At 48.4% G+C, this 22096-nt stretch overlaps 1 protein-coding gene, 1 long non-coding RNA gene and 1 other non-coding gene across 3 annotated transcripts; 1 reads left to right on the plus strand and 2 right to left on the minus strand.

Moving 5' to 3' along the window:
* Positions 1-294: 294 nt before the first annotated feature.
* Positions 295-3674, minus strand: LOC141424950 (uncharacterized). Its single transcript, XR_012449922.1, has 3 exons — positions 3543-3674; positions 2917-3063; positions 295-813 (listed from the first exon to the last, which is right to left on the minus strand). It is a non-coding gene; the product is annotated as an uncharacterized lncRNA (long non-coding RNA).
* LOC141425286 (small nucleolar RNA SNORA70) lies at positions 2643-2771 on the minus strand. The gene has a single exon (XR_012450357.1). It is a non-coding gene; the product is annotated as a small nucleolar RNA SNORA70 (small nucleolar RNA).
* Pdzk1ip1 (PDZK1 interacting protein 1) lies at positions 3352-7970 on the plus strand. Its single transcript, XM_020186415.2, has 5 exons — positions 3352-3485; positions 3714-3887; positions 6105-6213; positions 6983-7078; positions 7674-7970. The coding sequence occupies exons 2-5, from the start codon at positions 3821-3823 to the stop codon at positions 7744-7746; spliced, it is 345 nt and encodes a 114-aa protein (XP_020042004.1). The 5' UTR covers positions 3352-3485; positions 3714-3820; the 3' UTR covers positions 7747-7970.
* Positions 7971-22096: the final 14126 nt, after the last annotated feature.

Raw genomic sequence — 22096 nt, forward strand, 5'->3', positions numbered from 1 at the left:
ACTCTGCCTTTCTGTCCAGTCTATTAATTCTGCTAACGTTCCTCCAACATTACCTTCTTCTGGATGCCTTTCTTAACAATTCATTTTATACTGTTCATGCTTCACAGCCCTGGGTGTGCCCCATGCTCTGTTCCCAACACCAACTGTTTACATACCAAGATCTACCTCCCCTTCCACCTCTGAAGGGGGTAAGAGTGAGGGTCTGGAGGGAAGGAATTGCTGAATCTTTAGCGAAAATTGCCCTTCAGCCCACCATCCCCTCCTCTCCCCAACCACCCTTCTGTAAGTCTAGGATTGGAGCTACACAGTTCCACCTGCTGGCAGTAAGTGGAATGGCAGACAAGATGTGGCCTGGAGGGAAGGGCTCTTGGAAACAGCCACTCCAGTTTTTCTGTAGGTTGTAGACGGTTTATCTAAGGGATTTGATGATTCCCAGTGAGAGCTCCTCCTGGGCACAGGCAGGATGAACTGAGTGTTGATGTGACAGCTGCTCAGGGTGAGGACCCAGGGTCCAGCCCTGGGGACTGCTGAGACCTGTCCAGATCCTGGGCCTAAGCCAGACAGCAAGGGACCACCTTGTTACTGTGGGGACAGGAATGTCCACATAACAACGGAGATGATCCCTTCACCTGTTCAAGGACCTCCAGGGAACAGGAGCCAACCTCATTCCCCCCTTTCCAGAACAAATTTTTTTGCTCTAAATCCTGGGACTTTGACCTGGAAGCTGTTTTCTTCCTGTTGGTCACTTGATGTCCTCCTCTTCATCCTCTTCCACCACTGCTCCCAAAGCATGGTCCAGGGAGTCTTGTCTTCCTGTGGGATTTTAGGGAAGTAGGGGTTAAGGGGTGAAGAAGGTAGAGCCTGGGGCTTCTTAGCTGAAGGCAGAGGCTGGGCTGTTGGGGCAGGGAGGGGCACTGGCTGGTAGGGGTGGGTGTCATAGCAGTGACTTCCCTGTCCACCTCTCCTTGGAATCGCTCCTTCTTTGGTTCTGGGTACATCCCATGTTTTGGGGTTTTGTCTTCCTGCTCCATCCTGTCTCCTCTTCCTTTTTTTTTTTTTTTTTTTTTGGCAGCACTGGGGTTTGAACTCAGAATGTCATGCTTACTAGGCAGGCTTCATACCACTTGAGCCACTCTGCCAGCCCTCTCTTCTTTCTTTGAGACACTTATGTGTTGGGACTTCATCTTGGTCCCTTACTCCCCTCCTTTCTCTGCTCTTGACAGACAGACAGACATACACACGTCTTGAGGAGTCCATGTACTTCCATTCTGAGGCACCATCATCTGCCCATCTGCCACACCAGAAATTTAGCCTGGGAGTCACCTCTTCCCTACCCTCCACAGCTAGTTGTTGTTCTAGAAACCACACCCTGATTTTTCTATCTTCTAGACAGGGCTCAAATTCACACTCTACTGTCACACCACTGCTGCAGGTCCCCTCACTGACTGTGTAGCTCTGTGGCAATCTCCCCAGGTCTCCTTCTCCCATCTCTGATGCCCATTTTATTTTCCCAAATGTAGATGTGACCATGAGACACTCTTGCTTAAAAACCCTGAGGAAGACATGGTAGATGTTTGTTAAACTCAGCCTCATTCCTTACATTCCAACCAGAACTTCCCTAGCTGTTCATTAACACACACAGCACCTGCTCTGGACTGTGCCCAGCAGATTCTGACTCCAGGTTGGATTGGGAGGAGAAACAAGATACACGATTGGGAGGTATCACTCCACTCTACACAAAGTTACCTAGAACTTCTTGAGAATGGCACAGTTTTCGAAGGCCATGGGTACACTGCATATGCCTACATGTAGACACACATACATATATACACACTCACACATGCACATATATACAGAGGAAGCAGATTTAAGTCTCCAGCTGGCAGACAGGTCCTGCAATAGAAAAGGTTGTTACTGGGTCCTATGAACAGCAGTTTGGTGGCTTCAGGCTGGGAGGCTATGAAAGGGCCTCCTGCTCAGGCCCTGGCTTCTGGTGATTGCCCATCTCTGAGAAGTTACTCCTACTCTGCCAATATTTTCTCCCTTCCATTCCACTCCTCCCTCTATTCCTCCCTTTATCCCTCCTTCTTCACTTTATCTCTTCTTTCCTTCCTTCTTCACTTTATCCCTTCCTTCCCTTTTCCCTTCCCTCCCCTTCCTTCCTTCCTTCCTTCCTTCCTTCCTTCCTTCCTTCCTTCCTTCCTTCCTTCCTTCCTTCCTTCCTTCCTTCTCTTTTCCCCTTCCCCTCTCTCCCTTTCCTCTCTCTCTGAACAGGAAGCCAGCTTTGTTGGTGGGGGTGATTAAGAACGGGCAGCACAGTGGGAGCCCTTACAATTGCAGGTCTCACCAGGGGACCATGAGATGTGCCTGACCCTACAGCTACCAACTACTCAGCCACCATGTCTTCAGATTCATTCTCATTAAACTTGGCAAAGTTCTACTTCTTTGAGATGTGGATCTTCTGGTCATCAGGGAACTTGAATTTGGCCTTGTGTAGGCTTCAGTCACATGCTTCCTGTTCTGCACTTTGGTGCAGATGGACATAATGACTTCATTAATGTGAACCCTGACCACTGTGCTTTGCGGTCTTCAGAGGCATCCTGAATACTTGTCTAGAGCCCAGACTCTAGACCCCTGTGAAGGGCTGTATTCCAGGTCCCTTAGGGAACCCATACACACCAGAGGTGGCTTATATCACTGAGGGGGCTGCTGCTGCAGTCCTTGCACAATAAGCCCTCATGAGGAAAGGAGCCCAGTCTGGTTCTCAGCATCTCAGCTACCATACTCCTGGGGTTGTTGGGACCAGGTGGCCCAGCATGATCCTTGGCCCTGGGCCTCCATAGGTACTTTGCTCATCTTCAGTTCCTGAGGTGGAAGGCCAGATAGACGCCATGTGACTCTGGGGTGAATTTTTACCTCTTTTGAATAGTCTGGCTCCATGGCCTCTGTGTCTGGGGAACAGGTGAGCTTCCTCAAGGCTATTCTGGCTGTAGATAGCCTTGGTACCTAGGAGCAGCCTTCCTTTCCCCTTCACAGCAGGATTGTGGCCACCACTTCTGAATCCTATGATGGGAGAGGCAGATCTGAGCACAAGTATGGAGGCCTCTGAGCAAGTCAGTTTTTGTCCAAGGGAGGCCTACCTGGTTTCCAGGGACTACAGGGGGCCAAGAAGAAGAGTTGAACTGGGCTGTGAGAGGGGCCCAGATTTAGGAAGATTTAGGAAGCCACCGGGCTGCCCAGGGGTGGGGAACACTAAAGCCAGGATTTGACTGGTAGGTAGGGACAGGTGAGGGGGAAAACAGGAAATAAGGGGAAGTGGGAAGCTTTGAACCTTCCCTGGGGGATTTTCCCCAGGCTTCCTGAGACAGCCAGCAGATTTCTTAATCCCATTGTCAGCCTTCCAAGAAACCCCACCCACTGGGCTTTTTCAAGGTAGGAGTATTGTCACTCCTTTCCCTAAGAGCCTGGCTCCACTGCCAGAAAAGGTGAGCTCAGGCAGAGACTGTGGGGTGGTCTGGGACTTGGAGGGGGCTCGGACTCACCTCACATCTCCCTGGTCCTCAGACTGACCTCTTTAGCTGGCCTCTGAAGAGTGCCAGCCAGGAAGGCCAGGCCTGGCAGCTCATTCTCAAGGGAGGGCAGTTTCTCTCCAGTGCCCGCCCTCTCTCCTCCTCTCTCCCTCACCTTTTTTCTAACCAGCAACTCTCCTCCAGGGTCAGACTGCGCAGGGGCTGATCTCAGGCAAACAATCCAGAGCCGGGGAAGTTCCAGCAGCACAGACACTGGCAACGGACTGAAGGCCCCAGAGCTGCCTACAGCCATGTCGACCCTAAACCTTGTCATTCTGGGTCTGCTTACTACAGTGCCACCTGCCAGCTGTCAACAAGGTAGTACAGGACAGGGCAGTGCCCTGTGTCTGAAGGGAGGGGGGGCAGGGCTGGGCACTGGTGGCCTAGGGAGGTATGAGGTGGTGTCCTGGCTTCCTTCACTACCCAAATACCTTACTTTGGGGGCAGCAGGGACTGGGCTAAGCAGAGGAACCAGGCACAGACCTCTGAACCAAGCTCTGTCTATGGTTTATTTTCCACGAGTGAGAAGTGGGGGCAGCAGGGGACATGTTGGGTCTAGGATTTGGGGGAGGAAGGCAAGGATTGCCTAGAGATGGTGGGGTTATTAGGCACCCTCCCTTTTGGGAAGAGGCCAGGGCTGCAAGGAGGGTAGAAGCAAGACTCCTGCCACCCACAAAGGCAGGCTCACTCCAGGAAAGGGGCAGTGCTGTGGGAGATTTGTCCATGCCTTTGACCTAAGTCCTCATTGGCTCAGCTTCCTGGGCTTGGGCAGAGAGCAGTGCCCCAGAGTTTCCCCTACCATGACCTGAGGTCTTCATCTAGCTCTGTCTCTGACTTACTGTGTGGCCTTGAGAAAATCACTGTCCTCCTCAGAGAGTCAGTTTTGTCAGCCATAAAACTGCGACAGTAAACCCCACCCTGCCCAACTCCTTGAGCTGCTACCACATCAGGAGTATGGAAGGGCTTTGCCCCCAGAAAAGCATCACACTCTGAGGTTTGGCGCCCACCAGACCCTGTCAGGCTACATCTGTGGCCAAAGCCTGGTGACAGGAGTGGGCTTGGGTCCAGAGGGGACTGGCAAAGATGCTTCCCAAGCACCCTGTCCTGAGCCTTCGGTATGTTTGCTTCAGCTCTGTCTTCCACCAGAGAGGTTGAGTAACTTACATAGGATCCATGGCAAGGCAAGAAGGGACAGGTCCCGACCATCTTTCTCCTGCCTCAGGTTCTTCCCCTTGCTCTGTGTCCTCTCCTCAGAGCCATGTGGGTCCCTGGTGTTTGGAGGGAATTGGCTGCAAGGTCTGGAGGAGGCAGGAAAGGGATCTCTTAGGGTTGTCTCCAATGCTTGAACATCACTGGTCCAAGAAATCAATGGATAGGCCAGAGTCATTGTTCTTCTGGGGGAAACTGTGAATCCAAAACGCTGGTGATTTGCAAGGTGATTACATTGTGTGTCTTCTCTTACCTCTGGAGCTAAGTGAGGTCTGACCTGGCCATAGGCCAGAGAGTTCCACAATTCACCCTCCCTCTCAACACCTGCCAGGCTCAGGGAGAGTGCCAGGAAGAGGCAGGAACTTCCCTGCCACAGGAAAGTTTTAGGGTGGACTGGAAGGACAACTTTTGAGTAGGAAAGAAGCAGAGTGGGGGTTTTTAATGCCCAGCCTAGACCTCTCATAACATAGAGATCCAGCTGTTTTGCCTGGAATTAGGCCCCTCAGAAGCCTCCTGTTGACTTCCATTCATTCCTGGAATGCCTACCTACTGAGTATCTTTCCTCTACAGGGTGAGGTCTTATGGGACTAGTGATGCCCAGGGAAGAGGAGAGCTCCTTGGGGATGCCAGTAGCCCAAGGGCAGAGACCTTGGAAATCTTGAGGATTGCATTTGGTGTCAAGGGTTAAAAAAACTGAAAAGGGCTCATGTTTGGGGACTCAACCTGGTCTCTGACCCTAGAGCTTTGGTCACCCAATTAGAGGAGTGCAAAGGGGCTTAGCTCTTACCTGTATTACATCATTAGGCAACACTAGCTGAGAAATCCCTGGCCCTTCCTCATGCCTCCCAGCTCCTCCCAGAGGAGCTTCTTGTTACAGAACAGGATCTTCCAGATGCCAGCCCTGTCCAGGCTGCTCTGAGCCACCCCTCAGCCTACAGGCAGCTGGGAAAGAGAAAGAGAACCCAACCAACTGGGAAGGCCTAGGCCAGCCATCCAGGAGACTGCCCTTTGGTCCCTGGGCCCCAGATACTCCCTGGGGTCCCTGTTTTGTGACCCCAGAGAGAAGGGATGAGGCTCTGGGCCACCTGGATCTCAGATGCAGTACACTGAGGCCTATTCTCACCTTGGTTTCTCTGACCTTTCTCAAACTTCCTTCTTCCTCTGGATCTCTGTCCTTCCCAAACCCATCCTTTCCTCATGCTCACCCAGTATATCTCCTGTGGTCCTGCAGCAGTCAACATCTTGTCTTCCAACCCAGACCCTGGCCCTTGAGGTGAAGGCCCTCCCCGCTCTGTTCTGCACCTGTAGCCCTCCTTCCCTTTTCAGGTCTGGGGAACCTTCAGCCCTGGATGCAGGGCCTCATTGCAGTGGCCGTGTTCCTGGTCCTGGTTGCAATAGCCTTCACCATTAACCACTTCTGGTGCCAAGAAGAGCCGTGAGTGCTGCATGAGGTCCCTGGGACTGGGTTGGCACCTGAGTGGGTGGGGTGAGTCCCCCTCCCAGTGAGATTTGGGGATCTCTTTGGGGTCTCAATGTTTCCAACTGTAGAGTTGAGATAGCAGCTTGGCTTTTCTTCTAGAAGTTTCTGGAGGGTCAGCTGCAATGCAAAGGGGCCTCATAGGCTCACAGATTGCAAGTATATACCAGCCTGAGCTGGTGTGGGGCGGTCAGAGAAGGCTGTGCCCAATGCACATTCATCCCAAAGCCTGAAACACAAGGAGGAGGCAATCAGGACAGGGCAGCATGGGAAGAATATATTTGGCTTCTGAGTTAGGGGTTTGACACCAGGGCCACCAGACACGAATACACAAATGTGAAGAGCCCATTGGGGAAGGCTGCATCTGTCCTGAGGCATTTTTCCTCAGCTCTAACAAAGGTGGCCAGGTGGCCAGGATGTCAGCAGCAGCTCTGTATGACTTGCAGAGGAAGCACAAGTAGCTAAGTGGGTGGAAAGAGGGACAGAGAGGCCTAGGATGAGGCTGGTGAGGTGGACGAGACCAAGTAGCACCAATGACTTGAACATTGGGGCCCTCACTATGGACCAAGTAGAAGAGTGTGAGGTCCGGTGAGAGGAGGCCAAAGTATGCTGCTGGCAGGGCCCTGTGGCACAGATGTACTCTGCTCTGAGCTTTGAGAACCAGGATCCAGAACAGGGTTTGCTTGGACAAGGACATAGGAGCGCTACTGATGAGTCCCTTCCCCAGGGAGCTTGGTAACACAGTCAAGAACGTTGGAGACAAGGCAGATGGAGTCCTAGTGGGAATGGATGGGAAGTACTCTTCAATGGCATCTAACTTCAGGTGAGGTGCCCATACGGGGCTGTCTGCTCTGTGCTCCAGGGGCCCAAGGGCTCCTCAGGAGGAGGTGGTTCCTGGGAAGCTGAGGAACATGGGGCTTTAAATGAAATGGGTATGGTGAAGGGAAGGGATAGTGAGTTAATAGGGGCTTTGTGAGGACCCATGGGGAGGCAAAGCCTTGGTCTAGTGAGAGGGATCGGGGCAGCGGCTTGGTAGGGGTATTCAGTGGATGTATTGGGACTCACACGGCAGTGGACACTGTGGGCAAAGGTGCAACAGGGTAGGGGGATTTCGTGAAGGGATGAATGAGTGGGGGTCTTAGTGTGGCGAGAGGGCTCAGTAGAGGAGGGAGCTTGGGTGGGCTTATTGAGGCCCTCAATGGAAGTGGGTCCAGGGAAGAGGAACATGTTGCTCAGGGGGATGGTGCTCAGGATTACAGTTCAGGTGCACAAGCCCAGATGTGGCTGGGAGGGGGGTGAGCTCCAGCTGGGAGTCAAATGTTTCTCCTGGAAGACACCACCACAAAGCACAGGAGGGAGGCAGGGAGAAAATGGGCTAGGAGGCCAGATGACCCACCACTCCCTGCCTCCTCTTTCAGGTCCACTGAACATGAGAATGCCTATGAGAATGTCCTGGAGGAGGAGGGCAAGGTCCGCAGCACACCCATGTGACAAGCCCAACCCTAAGACCCACTGCCATCACCCAGCCCTTTTCTGCAGGAATCTGAAATAACAGATAACAGATTCCCCTAACCTTCCCTGAATTACAGTGGCCGGTGGAGGCTGAGACTCAGACCATTCCCAGGCTGGGGGTCTCCCACCCTGCCTCCCATCCTCCTGGCAACTGTGGATGTGGCCCTTATTTCTGTGAAATAAAGACTTTTTGTCTTCTAGGACTGAGGCTCAGAAACAGTCCTTAAGCTTCTAGCCAGGCCCCGTCTTGCTTTTATCTTCTGAAGCCATAGTTTTGGTGGCTTTGGAGATTACCCAGGAAGCCCTGGGCACACAGGGCAGCTGGGGCTGAGGGGGCTGGGATGGGAGGGTGAGGGCTGTGTCCAGGTGGGGATGAAAGAGTCAGCATCTCTTCTGGAGGGCAGATGAGTGGAAGCATTGGATGAGCTCTGAGTATAGGACAGCTGGGGAAGCAGGGAGGCCAGGGACAGGAAAGCCCATCCCGACCTGTGGGTGGTCTTTGGCCTGAGCAGTCAGGAGAGCTTCCTTGGCAGGAGAGACTCTGACAAGAGCCAGGTGCCCCCAGGGATCCCCTAGAGCTGGTCATTTTCAAGATGTGTCCCAGGTTCCTTCATGTACTTAGGGCAGGAAGAGGGGCTCGGAGGCCATGATCTGGGGAGCTCACCCATTCTGCTCTTGTTCTAGGCAGAACCCACTTACCCTTCACACAGATTCTGGGCCCTTCCTCAGACACCCATCCCACCCCATGCTGCCTAACACTGCAGTAGGTTCATCGCTCATTCATTCAGCTCTCTCTCCTCCCCCCAACACCTTGATGCTGAATTTTAGCATGTTATTTGTGGGAAAGTCTGGGGTTTAGATTCAGGAAACCAGATTTAAATTCCTGGTCACCTGCCACCTTGCTGAGTGATCTTGAGAGAGTTCTGCTCACTCTGAGCTCCACTGGCCCTCTGTGAAGGATCTGGGCAGTCTTCTCACAGCTGGAGTAGAACCTGGTCCTCACCAATGCCTGACTCCCAGTCCTGCAGATGGGGTGGGGGTCAGAGAACCAGCTTCTAGTAAGAATAACGTAGGAGGCAGAGGAGAGAGGAGGTATGACTGAGCACCTGGATGACCAGGACTCAGCTTTGTAACTGCTGCTTTTACCGGAACAGCTGGTCCCTGACCATTTTCACCTCACTGGGATTTAGGATGTGGCCTGCAGCATAGGAAGAGTTTTGAGCAGGGCAGAGGTAGCATCTTTGCTCTATGCCTCCCTCTGCCTTGCTGTGTGACTTGGAACAAGTCACCTCTCCTCTTTGGACTTCGGCATTATCAATTGTGGCTGTTGCTCCTGTAGTTCCTACTCTAGGCTTGTGCTTCTGTGGCTCGCTGTGACTCATGCTTCCTCACCCACCTCTATTCTTGGGAAGTCTTCCTTGATTAAAGCAGAAGGCAAAGCCAGGTGACCAGCCAGCCCAGCTTCTCACTAATGTCTTGGAGGAGGACAGTAAGGTCCGCTTACTCGCTGAAGAAGAGATAGAGGTTCCTGGAGATCAGGCCTCTGCCAAGGCACAAATACCCCTTCTTCCTTTCCAGTTTTCTGCTTTCCTTCCTTTTGGCTGCTTGGACTGATTGTCTTTGTATGAGGCCACATTCCCTCCCACCTCTCTGTCTCCATTTGTCCCTGGCAGGTGCAACTGGGTTCAAGCCTGGTTCCTCTTAGCTGCCAAGGCTGAGGGCAGAGCTACCTGTGAGGTGTTGCCAGCAGGGGCCTCCTGCTTCTGCCTGGGCTCACCTGGTTGTTTCCAGAAGCTGCAAGCCAGAATCTTGAGCGCCTCTGAGAGCTTCCTTAGCCTCTCCTCAATTTGGGAACCCTGAGGGCTCCTGTAGGGGCTAGACTGGCATTGACCTTACAGCCTCTTACCCCCACCCCATGCTCCCAGCCCTGGCCGGGGGGCTGGGAGCATGGAGCTGCCGGCCCCGGAACCGCCAAGACCCCCAATCCTTATCGCAGCCTCCCACCTGCCAGCCTGGCCAGAGCAGGGAGGCAACGGAGGCTGGGCCGGGGCCAGGGCGGCTGCTTAATGACCCTCCCGGGGCCTAATCTCAGACTGGCAGCCGCTCAGTGACTCAGGCTGGCTCCTGGAGGAGGCTGATAACGCACCAGCTGGGCCCCCCACCATTTACTGGGCGGCACAATCAGTCCCCAGGGGCGGTCTCTGAGGGCCTGGGGCGGGGAGCCTCCGGGGTGGGGCGGGGCTGGAGGCGAGCTTCCCGCCCCTGGACCTGGGGGAGGGGGTTCGGAGCTCCTGGAGAGACAGCAAGGGACCAACCCGCACAGAGCGCCTCGGGCTCTTTCCTACTCCCTGCCCATCCTTCTCTTCCCACATAGGATCTCTCCCGCCCCTGGTCTTCTTTTGTCGTCTGGTTCTCAGTCCCTTGGCCTGTGTTTTCATCTCTCTTCTTCTGTCTCTGTCCTGGCTCCCCCTTCGCTTTCCTTCCACCAGAGCTCAGTGTCCAACGACCTCTCTCCTCTTGCATCTCTTCTATTTCCAGGAGGTTCTCCCTGTTGCCCTTTTTTCAGCTCTCCCCACCCCCATTTCCCTGATGTCACCCCTTGGCCTGCAAGTCCCATGACTAACCCGAGGCTCACTTTGTGCCCCATCATCTCTCGCTGATCCCTTCGCCAGTTCATCTGCTCTGGGACCAGGAGTTCTTACTCTTCAGAGCATTCTTGCTCTTCCTGCAAGAACAGGGCTTGCATCTTTATTTCTCCTCTTTTACCCCAAACGGGTGAATTCCACAGAGAAATGTTACAGGTTACACCAAACTTAGGAACGGAGCGCTTCCACCCAGGCCCTGCTCAGGCAGAGGGCTATTGCAGCACTGCTGACTTCAGTTAGACCTGAATAGGAACTTCTCCCTCTGGAGTAGGTTTCGGCAAAGGCTGTGAAGTTCAATCTCCAGTCTCCCCTGTTATGAGACAGTGCCAGTGGAAGAGACGAATTTCAAGGTCGCTTCTTTTGCACTCAGGGTAACCTGTAGAAATACTGTGTGCTTCAAGGATTGTTAGATAAGGACTCCTGCTGGGCAGAGGCTCATCCCTCACCCAGGAGATGTGGGCGGACTGTCCTCCTGGACCAACTTCACAAGCAAGTCACAGGGCTGGAGTCACCAGAACATGCTCTGGGGCCAGAGTGCGAGTACCTGCTTCCAGCCCAGACCTGGCTGGGGGTCTGGACTTCACAGCTTACCTTTCCTCCCACTTTTCAGCTGCTGGCCAACATTGGCCAAAAGCATGAACTAGGGAATCATAGACTGGTTCAAATTTCAGCTTAGCTCCTGTCTGCCTGTGGGACCCCTTAGACTTTCAGGTCCTTGCCAATAAAATTGGTGCTGGCTTCCACGAGGAAACCAAGACAACATATGTGTTATCCTTGTACCTGAGACTTGCCAGAAAGCAAATAACTTATGAAGTTAGCTTTTTCATTTCTATAACAAAATACCAGAGGTAAATTAACTTATAAAAAGGAAAGGTAAGGGAGGGGGTGGGGGCAGGTGGGAGAAATGACCCAAGCCTTGTATGCACATATGAATAATAAAAACAAAAAAAGAAGGAAAGGTTTGTTTTGGCTCACAGTTTCAGAGGTTCCAGGCCACAAGCAGCATAGAAGCCACTTCTCTTGATGCCCCTTCTGCACACCACCTCTGGATAGCTCCAGTCTCTGCTTCCCTCCCTTGGCACCAGACCCACTGGCTCTACCTGCTCCACTGAGCTGGCTGGTAACTTGTCTGCACCCAGCTCTAGCTCCAGGTCTAGGAGCCCTTCAAGGGCAGGAATGGGGCCACAGCCTTCTCTGTGTCACCAGCACTTAAGACAGGGCTGCACAGGGGCAAGGGGGGCTTAGGACAGGGTGAAGAGACACAAAGGAATGGGACTTAACTGTAGCAGTTTGACCAGCTGTATGCCTGTCCATTCCTCTCCACACCATGTGGGTGCAGTCACACACATGCGTGTGCACATGTGCATGAACACGTACTCTGTCTCAGGTTGAAGGTCCTGGGGTGAGTGACATCATTGATCATCTGGCCTTCAATTTTATGAGCTGCTTTCCCTGGGTCTGCCTGTGGCCTTGGCTGCCACCTGGTGGCTGCATACTTTGTAAAAAGTATGTAGAAGGGTGGATTCAGCAGAGCCTTTAAACTTGAGCTTCTGGTGAGAGCCCTCCCTCCCCTTAAGTGCTGGGACAGTGGCCTTCCCTGGCACAGCCTTAGGAACCCCTCCATTGTGCTGACACTCACTCAGTCTTCCATGGGTTGCAAGGGCATCTGGGCCTCTGACAACCTCTCTTTGCGGCCCCAGTGGCCAAGTCTGTGAATACCTCAAGCTCCATGATGTACTGGTGGGGTCCAGCTTTTGAAGGCTTAACTATTCTGGTCCCAGTGTCACACCCCCTTCTCTCAGAAATGGTCTGGAGGCCCAGTGGCTTCTGCTTTGGGTCTTTTTTTTAGAGGGTGAAGGATGACACCATTTCTGTGACTTGTTCCATGAATACCCTGGCTCCCCGGAGAAGCAAAATAGAAAGAGATTGATGAAAAAGAGGGAGAGAAAGAGAGACAGGGATGGAGGGAGGGAGGGAGGGAAGGAGGGAGAGAGAGGGGGGGAGAGAGAGGGGGGGAGAGAGAGAGAGAGAGAGAGAGGGAGAGAGAGAGAGAGAGAGGATGAGTTCCAACATCTCTTCTGAGCAAGTTGGAAGATGGCGGAGAGCTGGGGCACTGCACTAAGAGGAACGTGCTTCCTCCACCAACCAGGCCCTGCATCCTGGTGTAGACCTGTGTTACCTAAAGGGAGGGGCGTCCTTTTCAAACTCTCACCAGGGCACTGTAGAGGCCAGAGAATGATACTGAGGATGGCAGATGCCAGGGACAAATAGGAGTGTGTGTGGGGGGTGAGGCTGCATTTATGGCTATGCAAAGTTTAGAAGCCTATGGGACATAGGCAAGGAAGGACTGGAAGGGCAGCTGAGAGCACAGTTGTGGTCTGAGCCAGAGATTGTGACTTAGACTTTGATGCTTCCTGAATGGTTAAGAGTCCAGGTCTGGACCAAGCAGCCTGGATGCAGCACAGCACTGATGCTTCCTACTGTGTGACAATGGACAAATCAACTCCATTAGCAGTGTAGTTCTAGTGCACCATAAATGGGGGGGGGGGGAGGGGCAATAAATGAGGTCTAATAGGGGATGTTGTGAATATTAAAAGAAACAATGCACATAAAACACAGAATACTGCCTAGCACATAGCTAGCGCACAGTAAGTGTTAGCTATTTCTAAATTAATAGTTATTATTATGACAGAATGAACTGAGTTAGATGTAAGACCAGTGTGTCAGAGATAGCCAGTTCCTTAGAATCATTTAACCTAATTTACTGACATTACACAGAGAAAGCCAAGCTGAAGGAAAGGACAGTACCTGCTCAGAGTCACAGACTGAGGTGGGTGAGAAGCAGGCTGGAGGCCCCACATGGCTGATGGGTACAGGCCATGCAGGGCCTATCTGCTACTCCCTCTCTGGAGGCATCAACACACTGTAGCCCATGTATTCTACATTGCTGAGGCTGGTACAGTTCTGTTCCATGACTCTGGGAGTAAATGACCCAGCCCTTGGCCAGTTCTAGCTGTGGGCTTGGAGGAATGGAGTGGGAGTGGTGAGGACTACAGCTGGGGAAAGAACAAGGAGGAAGGATAGAGAGAGGGAAAAGGATAGAGAGAGGCTGGTAGAGGAAGGATGGTCCAGTCCCCTGGGCTGGTGAACTGGAACTGGAGGATGGGAAAGGACTGTCCTCAAATCCAAACACAGTGATGGTCGTGGTGGTGGTAGGGTTTTTAAATTTTCTTTTTTAATTTGGAAGGTGAGAACCTCTATATGGTATGTTCAATGCTTTCTGATTGGATCCTCACAGTGATCCTACTAGGTGGTTATAACTGGGCTCACTTTTTAGAGCAGAAACTACAGACTCAGAGAGAGGGAGGTACTTGGCCAAGGTTCCCCAGGCAGTGAGTGACTCGAACCCTGGTCTTTTGTCGTTAAAGCCATTGCTAATTCTACTCCAGCACAGGACTCTCTGTAGGGTGCGTGTGTGCAATGGGGAGCTACAGAAGGAAGTGGTGTTTGCCATGGCAGAGCATACAGTCCCTTTGGGAAGATACATCTGGGAAAGTAGAGGGGGTATTTTAAGTGTTTAAGAGGAGCAGTCAACATCTGTAGTGTCCACCTGCATCCCTTCACTCGCCCCTCAACGTCTGTAGCCTTATTTCCACAGCAACACATCACCAAGGACACTCTCATCCCACTGCTTTTTGTGAGACAGGATGGTGTATCGGGTTCACGCGTGCTCAGGGTAATAGGATTTTAGGCATTTTTGTGGGAAGCTATTCCCAATCACTTGTCCATGGCTCCTCCGGCTCCTCCAGGTCTATGGGCTTGCCCTGCTCATGATGCTGCTTTCTTGGGCCAAGACAGTGAATTCGGGATTCAGAGAGACAGAGACCACATGTACTTGTTCATCGTCACGTCCAAGTGTTCAGCACAGGTCTGGGAGAGAGGAATCCCCAGGAGATATTTGCTGAACACTTGCCACGGGAGTTTATCCACTTCACTCACTTACATGAGATACCAACTTCAAAGCAGCACTTCCAGCCTCATTCTCTCCTGCCCAACTCCACAGGCACTGCGGGTCTGAAATGATATTTATTTATTTTTTGCAGTACTGGGGTTTGAACTCAGGGCCTACACCTTGAGCTACTCCACCAGCCCTTTTTTGTGGGTGGTATTTTTTTGAGAAAGGGTCTTGTGAACTATTTGTTTGCCCAAGCTGGCTTCGAACCATGATCCTCCTTTTATCTCTGCCTCCTGAATTGCTAGCATTACAGGTATGAGCCACTGGCGCCAGGCATATTTATTTATTTTTGAGACAGGGTCTCACTATGTAGTCCAGGCTGGCCTCAAACTCACCTTCCTCCTGCCTCAGCCCTCCCCGCTTCAAGAGATGGAATTACAGATGTGTGCTGCCACACTGGGATTAAAGGAGAATTCTTGATCTTCCCTCAACTTGAGTCCCTAGGTCCTACAAGTGGCACACCTACTCACTGAGAACAGAGAGAGGGGGTCACCCTGAGTGCCCCACGTCAGCCCCACAACACTTTGCTTTCCGACAAATCTTCCTCCTCCCACCCTGCCCATGCCTCTGCTTCCCAGAGTGACCTGTCTAGATGTTTGCAGCACCTCTTCCTCCTGCACCTCGTTTTCACTTTTGCATCCTCAAGCCTTCTGTCGGGCTGCAGCTGGACAGACCTTTCCAAAATGCAGCCCCAGCCAGGATTGCAGGGCCACTCTAAGAAACTTGAGGCAGGTGCATGGGCTTGAAGCCAAACTTCTCTGGTCAAATCTCACCTGCCAATTTTTTTTTTTTTTTTTTTGATGGTACTCAGTGTTGAATCATCTGCCAATTTTATATTAGCATGATGTTGGGCAAATTATTACCAAAAGTACCTGAACACCAGAATAGGAAAATTATGTATGAAATGATGTCCACTGGATGAGGTTGTGGCAAAGAGTAAGCAAGTTAATAAATTGATGGAAGGTAAATGCTTGGTGAATGTTAGCCAGAGAGATCCTAATTTTACAGTCCCAGTCTTGCTACAATACTTGCAGACACCACTAGACGGCTTCACACTATGAGGCCCCCTCAGCGGCTGTTCTCCCTTTCCTTGCCACTGTTGAAGCTCTGCCTCTCCCACTCCCCTACCATGGTGTTTTACACCTCAGTACCTGTGTTTCTCATGTTCAGGGGGCCTGTTTTTCCTTCCACAGCTCTCACATCCTTCAAGATGACCCTCTGACACTTCTTTGCACCCCACTCCATCAGATGGGGTGTGAGCTCCTAGAGAGCAGGGCATTCCCAGGACATCCTGCACAGTGCCCACACAGAGCAAGTGCTCAAGGTTCGTCGAATGAATGGGTGTGTGTTAGTCCCAGTTCAGCCACTTGCATAAGTTGCATGAACTTGAGCAAATCACTTAGCCTTTCTGAATCTCAATTTTCTTATCCCTAAGTGGACAATAAAATGAGGATGTAAAGAAATAAAATGAGGATGCACTTCATATTTATGGTGACAGTCCAGTGTAAAGCTCTAGCATAAGACATGACATGCTGTGGACCCAGGGCCACGGTGCACAGCACCTGACTGCCAGCCACTGCCCATTCCCCACTGTCTGTCAGCCACTGCCCACCCTATGCTCATCCCTGTTACATGGCCTGAGGGAGAGTATTAAAATTAGTTGTATCTCTTCTTAAGGAACCTTTTCTTTTTTTTAACCTAGAGGAGGGTCTAGACAGTCTGCAATCTAGCTGGGTCGGCTAAGCCAGGGGGCTCCCATGCTGGAAAGGCCATCTGTATATGCAAATACAATTGAATTTTGTATAGTGACCTTTGTCTTGGGCATCCTCAATATCACCCTTGAGTTTGATGACTCACTGGAAGTACTCACAGAATTCACAAGACCTGTTATACTCATGGCTATAATTTATCACCTGGAAAGGACACAGATTACAGTTAGCAAGGGGAAAAAGGCATCTAAGGTGGGGCTCAGGACAGACCCACAGTGTGACTCCAGTTGTCTTCTCCCAGAAGAGTTATACGAATAGCACACAGGTTATCACAGTTATACGAATAGCACACATCTGGGTGTGTTATACGAATAACACACCCAGATGATGTGTGACCACACACAGGAAGCAACCAATCAGGGATGCTCACACAGGTTTAGTGTCAGTCACATCAGCACAGAGAGTCTTTAGAAGGGACTTTAGTTACTCAGTCCCTCCAAATATCAAACCAACACCATGGTCCACGGCCTCCATCACAGTCACATTGTTAGCATAAAGTATCTGGTGTGACCCAAGCCCCTTGGTACTCAAAGACATTCTTATCAGGCAGGATATTTCATGGGCTTAGAGGTGTACCCAGGAGCTGGTCAAAAGACAGTTTTGTTTTGCTTTTTTGAATGTGCAGGGTTTGAACATCTCAATCTTGCTGAGTTAACTTTTTTTTTTGTGGCTATGGAATTTGAACTCAGGGCCCAGCCACTTAAGCCCACTTCAGCCATTCCTCCAGCTCCCCCCTCTTTTTTGCTTTAGTAATTTTTCAAATGGGGACTCATGCTTTTTTCCTGAGCTGGCCTCTGACTGCGATCCTTCTACCTATGCTCCCATGCATGTAGCTGGAATTACAGGTGTGAACCACTATGCCTTGCTTACTTGTTGAAATGTAAGTAAGAAAGTTAGTTCCCACTAACTTTTTGTCTGGGCATGAGGAACCATGATCCTCCCAATCTTTGCCTCCCAAGGAGCTGAGATTACAGTTGTAAGCCACTGCCCAGTCCCTTAGTTAATTCCTTATTTCACAGCCTTCTATCCTGCAACCTTCGTCATTTATTAGTTTTAGTAGCTTTTTTGTAAATCCCTTAGGTTTTTAAAACAGACTTTACTTTTTAGAAGTTTTAGATTTACAGAAAAACTGAGAAGATGGTACAGCGTTCCCATACATTCTGCATCCAGTTTTCCATTATTGACGTCTTACACGAATATGGTGCATTTGTTACAGTTAGTGAACAATATCAGTGCTTATTAACAGAGTCTGCAGTTGGTCAGATTTCCTTAGCCTTTGCCTAATGTCCATTCTCTGTCCCAAGGCCTCATTCAGAATACCATGTCACATTCAGCTGTCATGACTCCTTAGGCTCCTCTTGGCCATGGCAGTTTCTCAGACTTCTCTTGTTTTTGATGACTTTGACAGTTTTGAAGAGTACTGGTCTTGTACCTTGTAGAATGTCCATTATTAGAGTTTGATGTTTTTACCCCTGAAAATTGAGGTTATGAGTTATTGGATGACATCAGAGCTAAAGTGACACTTTTAGATACCTTGAATAAGTGGAGCCATACAGTATTTGTTTTTTGGTGGGTGGCTTATTTCAGTTAGCATGATGTCTTTGAGATTCATCCATATTATAGCATGTAACAGGATTTCCTTCCTTTTTAAGACTGAATGATATTATACTGGATGTATATGTCATCATTTGTTTATCCATTTGGCCAGTGGATGGGTTGCTTCCACCTCTTGGCTGTTGTGAAAAATGCTGCTAAGAATCTGGGTGAGCAAATAGTTCTTAAGAGATCACTCTTTCAATCCTTTTTTGTTACATGTGCAGAAGTGGAATTGGTAAATCACATGACAATTCTATTTTTATTTTTTGAGGAACCACCAGACCATTTCCACAGTTGCTGTGCTCTTTTACATTTCCACCAGTAATGAGTGCGGTTCCAATTTCTACACCTCCTTGCTGGCACTGTTTACTTTGTTTTTCAATAATGTTCACCTTAAGGGATAAAGCATGGCATGCCACTGTAGCTTAGATCTCCATTCCCTGATGATGAGGGATGTTGAGCTTCTTCTCTCTTGGTCATTTGTATGTCTTGAATGAATGTCTGATGAAACCTTTTGTCCATTATTGAATTTGGCTGTTTCTTTCTATTGTTAAGTTTTAGGAGTATTCTCTAGATTCTGGGTAGAAATCCCTTATCATATATATACTCTGCAAATATTTTCTCCCTTCTTCAGATTGCCTTTTTACTCTGATGATAGTGTCTCTTAATGTGCAAAATTAAAAAAAAATGTGAAGTCCAATTTGTCTGGTTTTTTTTTGCCTGTGCCTTTGCTGTCACATCTAAGAAATCATTGTCAAACCAACAATGCAAAGATTTTACCCTATGAGTTATTTCTAAGAGTAACATTACTTATTATTTTTAGTTCTTATGTTTAGGTCTTTGATCTATTTTGAGTCAATGTTATATATGGTATTAAATAAGGGTCACTCTTCAGTCCTTTGCATATGAGCATCCAGTTTTGTTTTTGTTTTTTTGCGGTACTGGGGTTTGAATTCAGAGCCTACACCTTGAGCCACTCCACCAGCCCTTTTTTGTGAAGGGTTTTTTTAGAAATAAGGTCTCTCAAACTATTTGCCTGGGCTGGCCTTGAGCCAAGATCCTCCTGATCTCTGCCTCCTGAATAGCTGGGATTACAGGTATGAGTCACCAGTGCCCGGGTGTGAGCATCCAGTTTTCCAAGCACCATTTCGCTTTTGAATATGATGGCCAGTGTGAGTTTTTCATATATGGCTTTCATTATGTTGTGATAGTTTCCTTCTATTCTTAGTTTATGGAGTGTTTAAGTTTTTTTATTTTACCATGAAAGGGTGTTGTATTTTGTCAAATGATTTTTCTACATTAATTGAGATGATCATGTAGGCTTCTGATAACGTGGGTTACATTGATTGATTTTTTTGTATGTTGGACCATCCTTGCATCCCAAGGAATAAATACCACTTGCCAATGGTATGGTACAATTCCCTTTTAGTTATAAAGTATTAATTGTAAATATTGGATCTTCCAAAGTTGTTGTTGCCCTCACAGAAAATTTCCAGTTATTTATAGCATCTGTCTGCTTTCTACTGTCTAGGAGGGAAAAATTTCTTAAGGGCTTTTGATAATCTTTGGTTGATGTTCTGTGTAATCCCTGAGGGCTTCACAAGTACTAAAAGTAGGAAGCAAGAAATTGAACAGCATAATCAAAACTCAGTTTATTGTACACAGCAATGACTGCCTATAATGAAAACTTTAAAAATACTTGTACTAAAACTCCAAGTCTCTACATAGTATATGTTATTCTACTTTACTCCTATGAATCCTATAGATGAAAAAATTTCTCAGTTTCTTCCCCAATCATCCTTTTGGCAATTCTGCTTCTCTATATTGTGTTCATTATACAACATAGCAATCTTTATTACCAGCTCAACAATAGTTTCAAGGGGACACATTTCCATGATGATGCTTAAACTTACTTTTAGGGATATTAGCATTTATCTACTTCACATGTACTTACAGGAAATTGAGTGGAGGGTTGTTCTCTGGTTAATTTGAGTCAATGGGTAGTGGAAATTTAAACAAAAACCTTCCCTCCCACATCCTCTACATGTGTTTTTATCAGTAAAAGAATGTTGATGAGTAGTCACATGAGGTCTTTCACAATTTATTTCCTTAATTCTTAGTAATGCTTCTGTTTGAGGGGCTGGAGGGATGGTTCCATTGGTAGAGTGGCTGCTTAGTTAGTATAAGGTCCTGAGTTGAAACCTAGTACTGCCAAAAATAAAAGAAGAGTAATGCCCTGTTTGACATGTTCATGAAGGAGCCAGTTTAGTGGTAAGTGGTTATAAAAATAAGCATCACCTATTGTCTATCCAGTTTACCTTGACAATCTCTGTATAGCTGACTTAGCAGTCACTTCTTTAACTCCCATTGCATTCTAGGAAAATCTTCCTAACAGCAATTTTCAGAATATATTACAAATGTCATTGCATTCATTTTCTTCCTTACTATCCTGAAAATTCTCAATCTAGAACTATGACTAAATATCTTTCATGTCTCAATTTCTTTCTCATACCAAGGAGTCAGTAAAAAAAAAATCAATGAATGATGGCACTGATAATAAAAGTGTTAAAAAACGTTTAGTTTAGGGGAGCACAATTAGAGTAAACTTGTTGACTGAGTTGTGGTGAGTGATGATGGGGAAAGTGATGGCTCTTTTGGCTCGAGTAACTGGATAGTTGCATCAGTAAAAAGTTAAGAGAGGTTTGCTTTGTTTTGCTGAGAAGGTAGGGAAGAGCAAAGAGGTAGGGTGAAGATTAATTTTTGGTTGCTTAGTTTAAGGTGCCTTCAGCATATCCAAATCCAGATGTCTAGTGACCAGACAGGCATATAGAATTAACACTCAGGAGACATGTCCAATTAGAGATGTAGATTTGAGAGACATTAATAAAATGATCATATAATTTATATTCCAAATGGGCACATTTTTGACAGTGAATGGGAGTACCATTAATCATAGTTTGCCCTACAGCAAACTGGAATATGTAGTTGTACTAGATATCAATGAATTAATTATCTGTTGATGCTAGGGAAAAGGCTGAGGATTGGCCAAGAATATTGCAAAAATGAGAGAAGACTAAAGCCATTATCCTGAGGAACATTATTTATGAGGGAAATGAAGAATAAATGAGTAGTGCATGCGAATGGGCTATTATCATGAAAGAATCAGGAGGGAATGGAGCTATGGTAGATGAGAAGAGATTAAATGAATAAGTCTAGCATGCACTGGCCCTGGGTTTGATCCCCAATACTGCAAAAGAAAAAAAAATTAATAATAGTTGTCAAGGATACAGAGAAATGAAGGCTCACATCCGGTGCCATATGGTGGTAATGGCCCCTCAGATGTCTTCTTGGAGACTCGGGAGGTCTCTTAAACACAGCATGTTACTTTTCCCCAGGTTGCCCCACATTAATTTTGGCCTTGCTGTTCCCCTCTGAGGTGTCTAGCTTTTCATATTTAGTTACCTTCCCACTCACCATTCTCTTCTTCCCTTCCACACCAAAAACGCTTAGCATGCCCGAATTATCTGGCTCACCTACTTTCTCTCTGTCCCTGGGAGCCAGACCCCATCAAAGGCAGAGATGCTGGACAGCTTCAGGCTGGCTTCCTGCTTCCATTACCATGTTTCATTAGCTAGTCATTTCACATGTGAATCATTTTATCCAGTTGGCCTCTGAACCTCTTAAAAACCAGGGTAGATGATCTTCCTCTAAGTGATCCTTATCAGATGCTGTCCCTTCATCTTAGACATCCCAGCCTCCAAAACTATAAGAAAAAAGTTCTTTTCTTTATAAATTACCCAGACTGTGATATTCAGTTATACTAACAGAAAACAGACTAAGAAAAGGAGAGAAAATCTAGGGTAAGAAGCTTGGTTGCACAAATAAAGTTTACTGATATCTGTTGGCCCAATAGCAAGAGCATCTGGATAGCAGACCACAAGGTGAAAGGAACCTGGCTCCTGAAATCTCCATGCAGGAGTCTGCCAGCCCACCAGGAAACCCATATTGGGCTGTTACATGAGTGAAAATACACTTCTTTTACTATGTTGGGTTAAGCTACTACAGTTTTGATTTTTATTGGTTACAACAGCTAGCCCAAACTCAATAAGCTATTGATTTACTCATTCACTTTTTTTGAGACAGTGTCTGATGTTGTCCAGGCTGGCCTTGAATTCCTAGACTTAAGTGATCCTACTACCTTAACCTCTCAAGTAGCTGGAACTACAGGTGTATGTCACCATATCTGCCTTATTCATTTACTTTTCTTTACTTGTGTCTTCTCTATGGTATAAGCTCTAAGAGTT

Source organism: Castor canadensis, chromosome 7 (genome assembly GCF_047511655.1).
Source record: "Castor canadensis chromosome 7, mCasCan1.hap1v2, whole genome shotgun sequence".
NCBI lineage: Eukaryota > Metazoa > Chordata > Mammalia > Rodentia > Castoridae > Castor > Castor canadensis.

What these genes read in the sequence shown, in the direction of transcription:
- Pdzk1ip1 (XM_020186415.2), top strand. Translation starts at nt 3,821, where the DNA reads ATGTCGACCCTAAACCTTGTCATTCTGGGTCTGCTTACTACAGTGCCA. An exon ending in TTCTGGTGCCAAGAAGAGCC is followed by an intron (nt 6,214 to 6,982) that starts GTGAGTGCTGCA and finishes TCCCTTCCCCAG; the next exon opens with GGAGCTTGGTAACACAGTCA. An exon ending in TCAATGGCATCTAACTTCAG is followed by an intron (nt 7,079 to 7,673) that starts GTGAGGTGCCCA and finishes CTCCTCTTTCAG; the next exon opens with GTCCACTGAACATGAGAATG.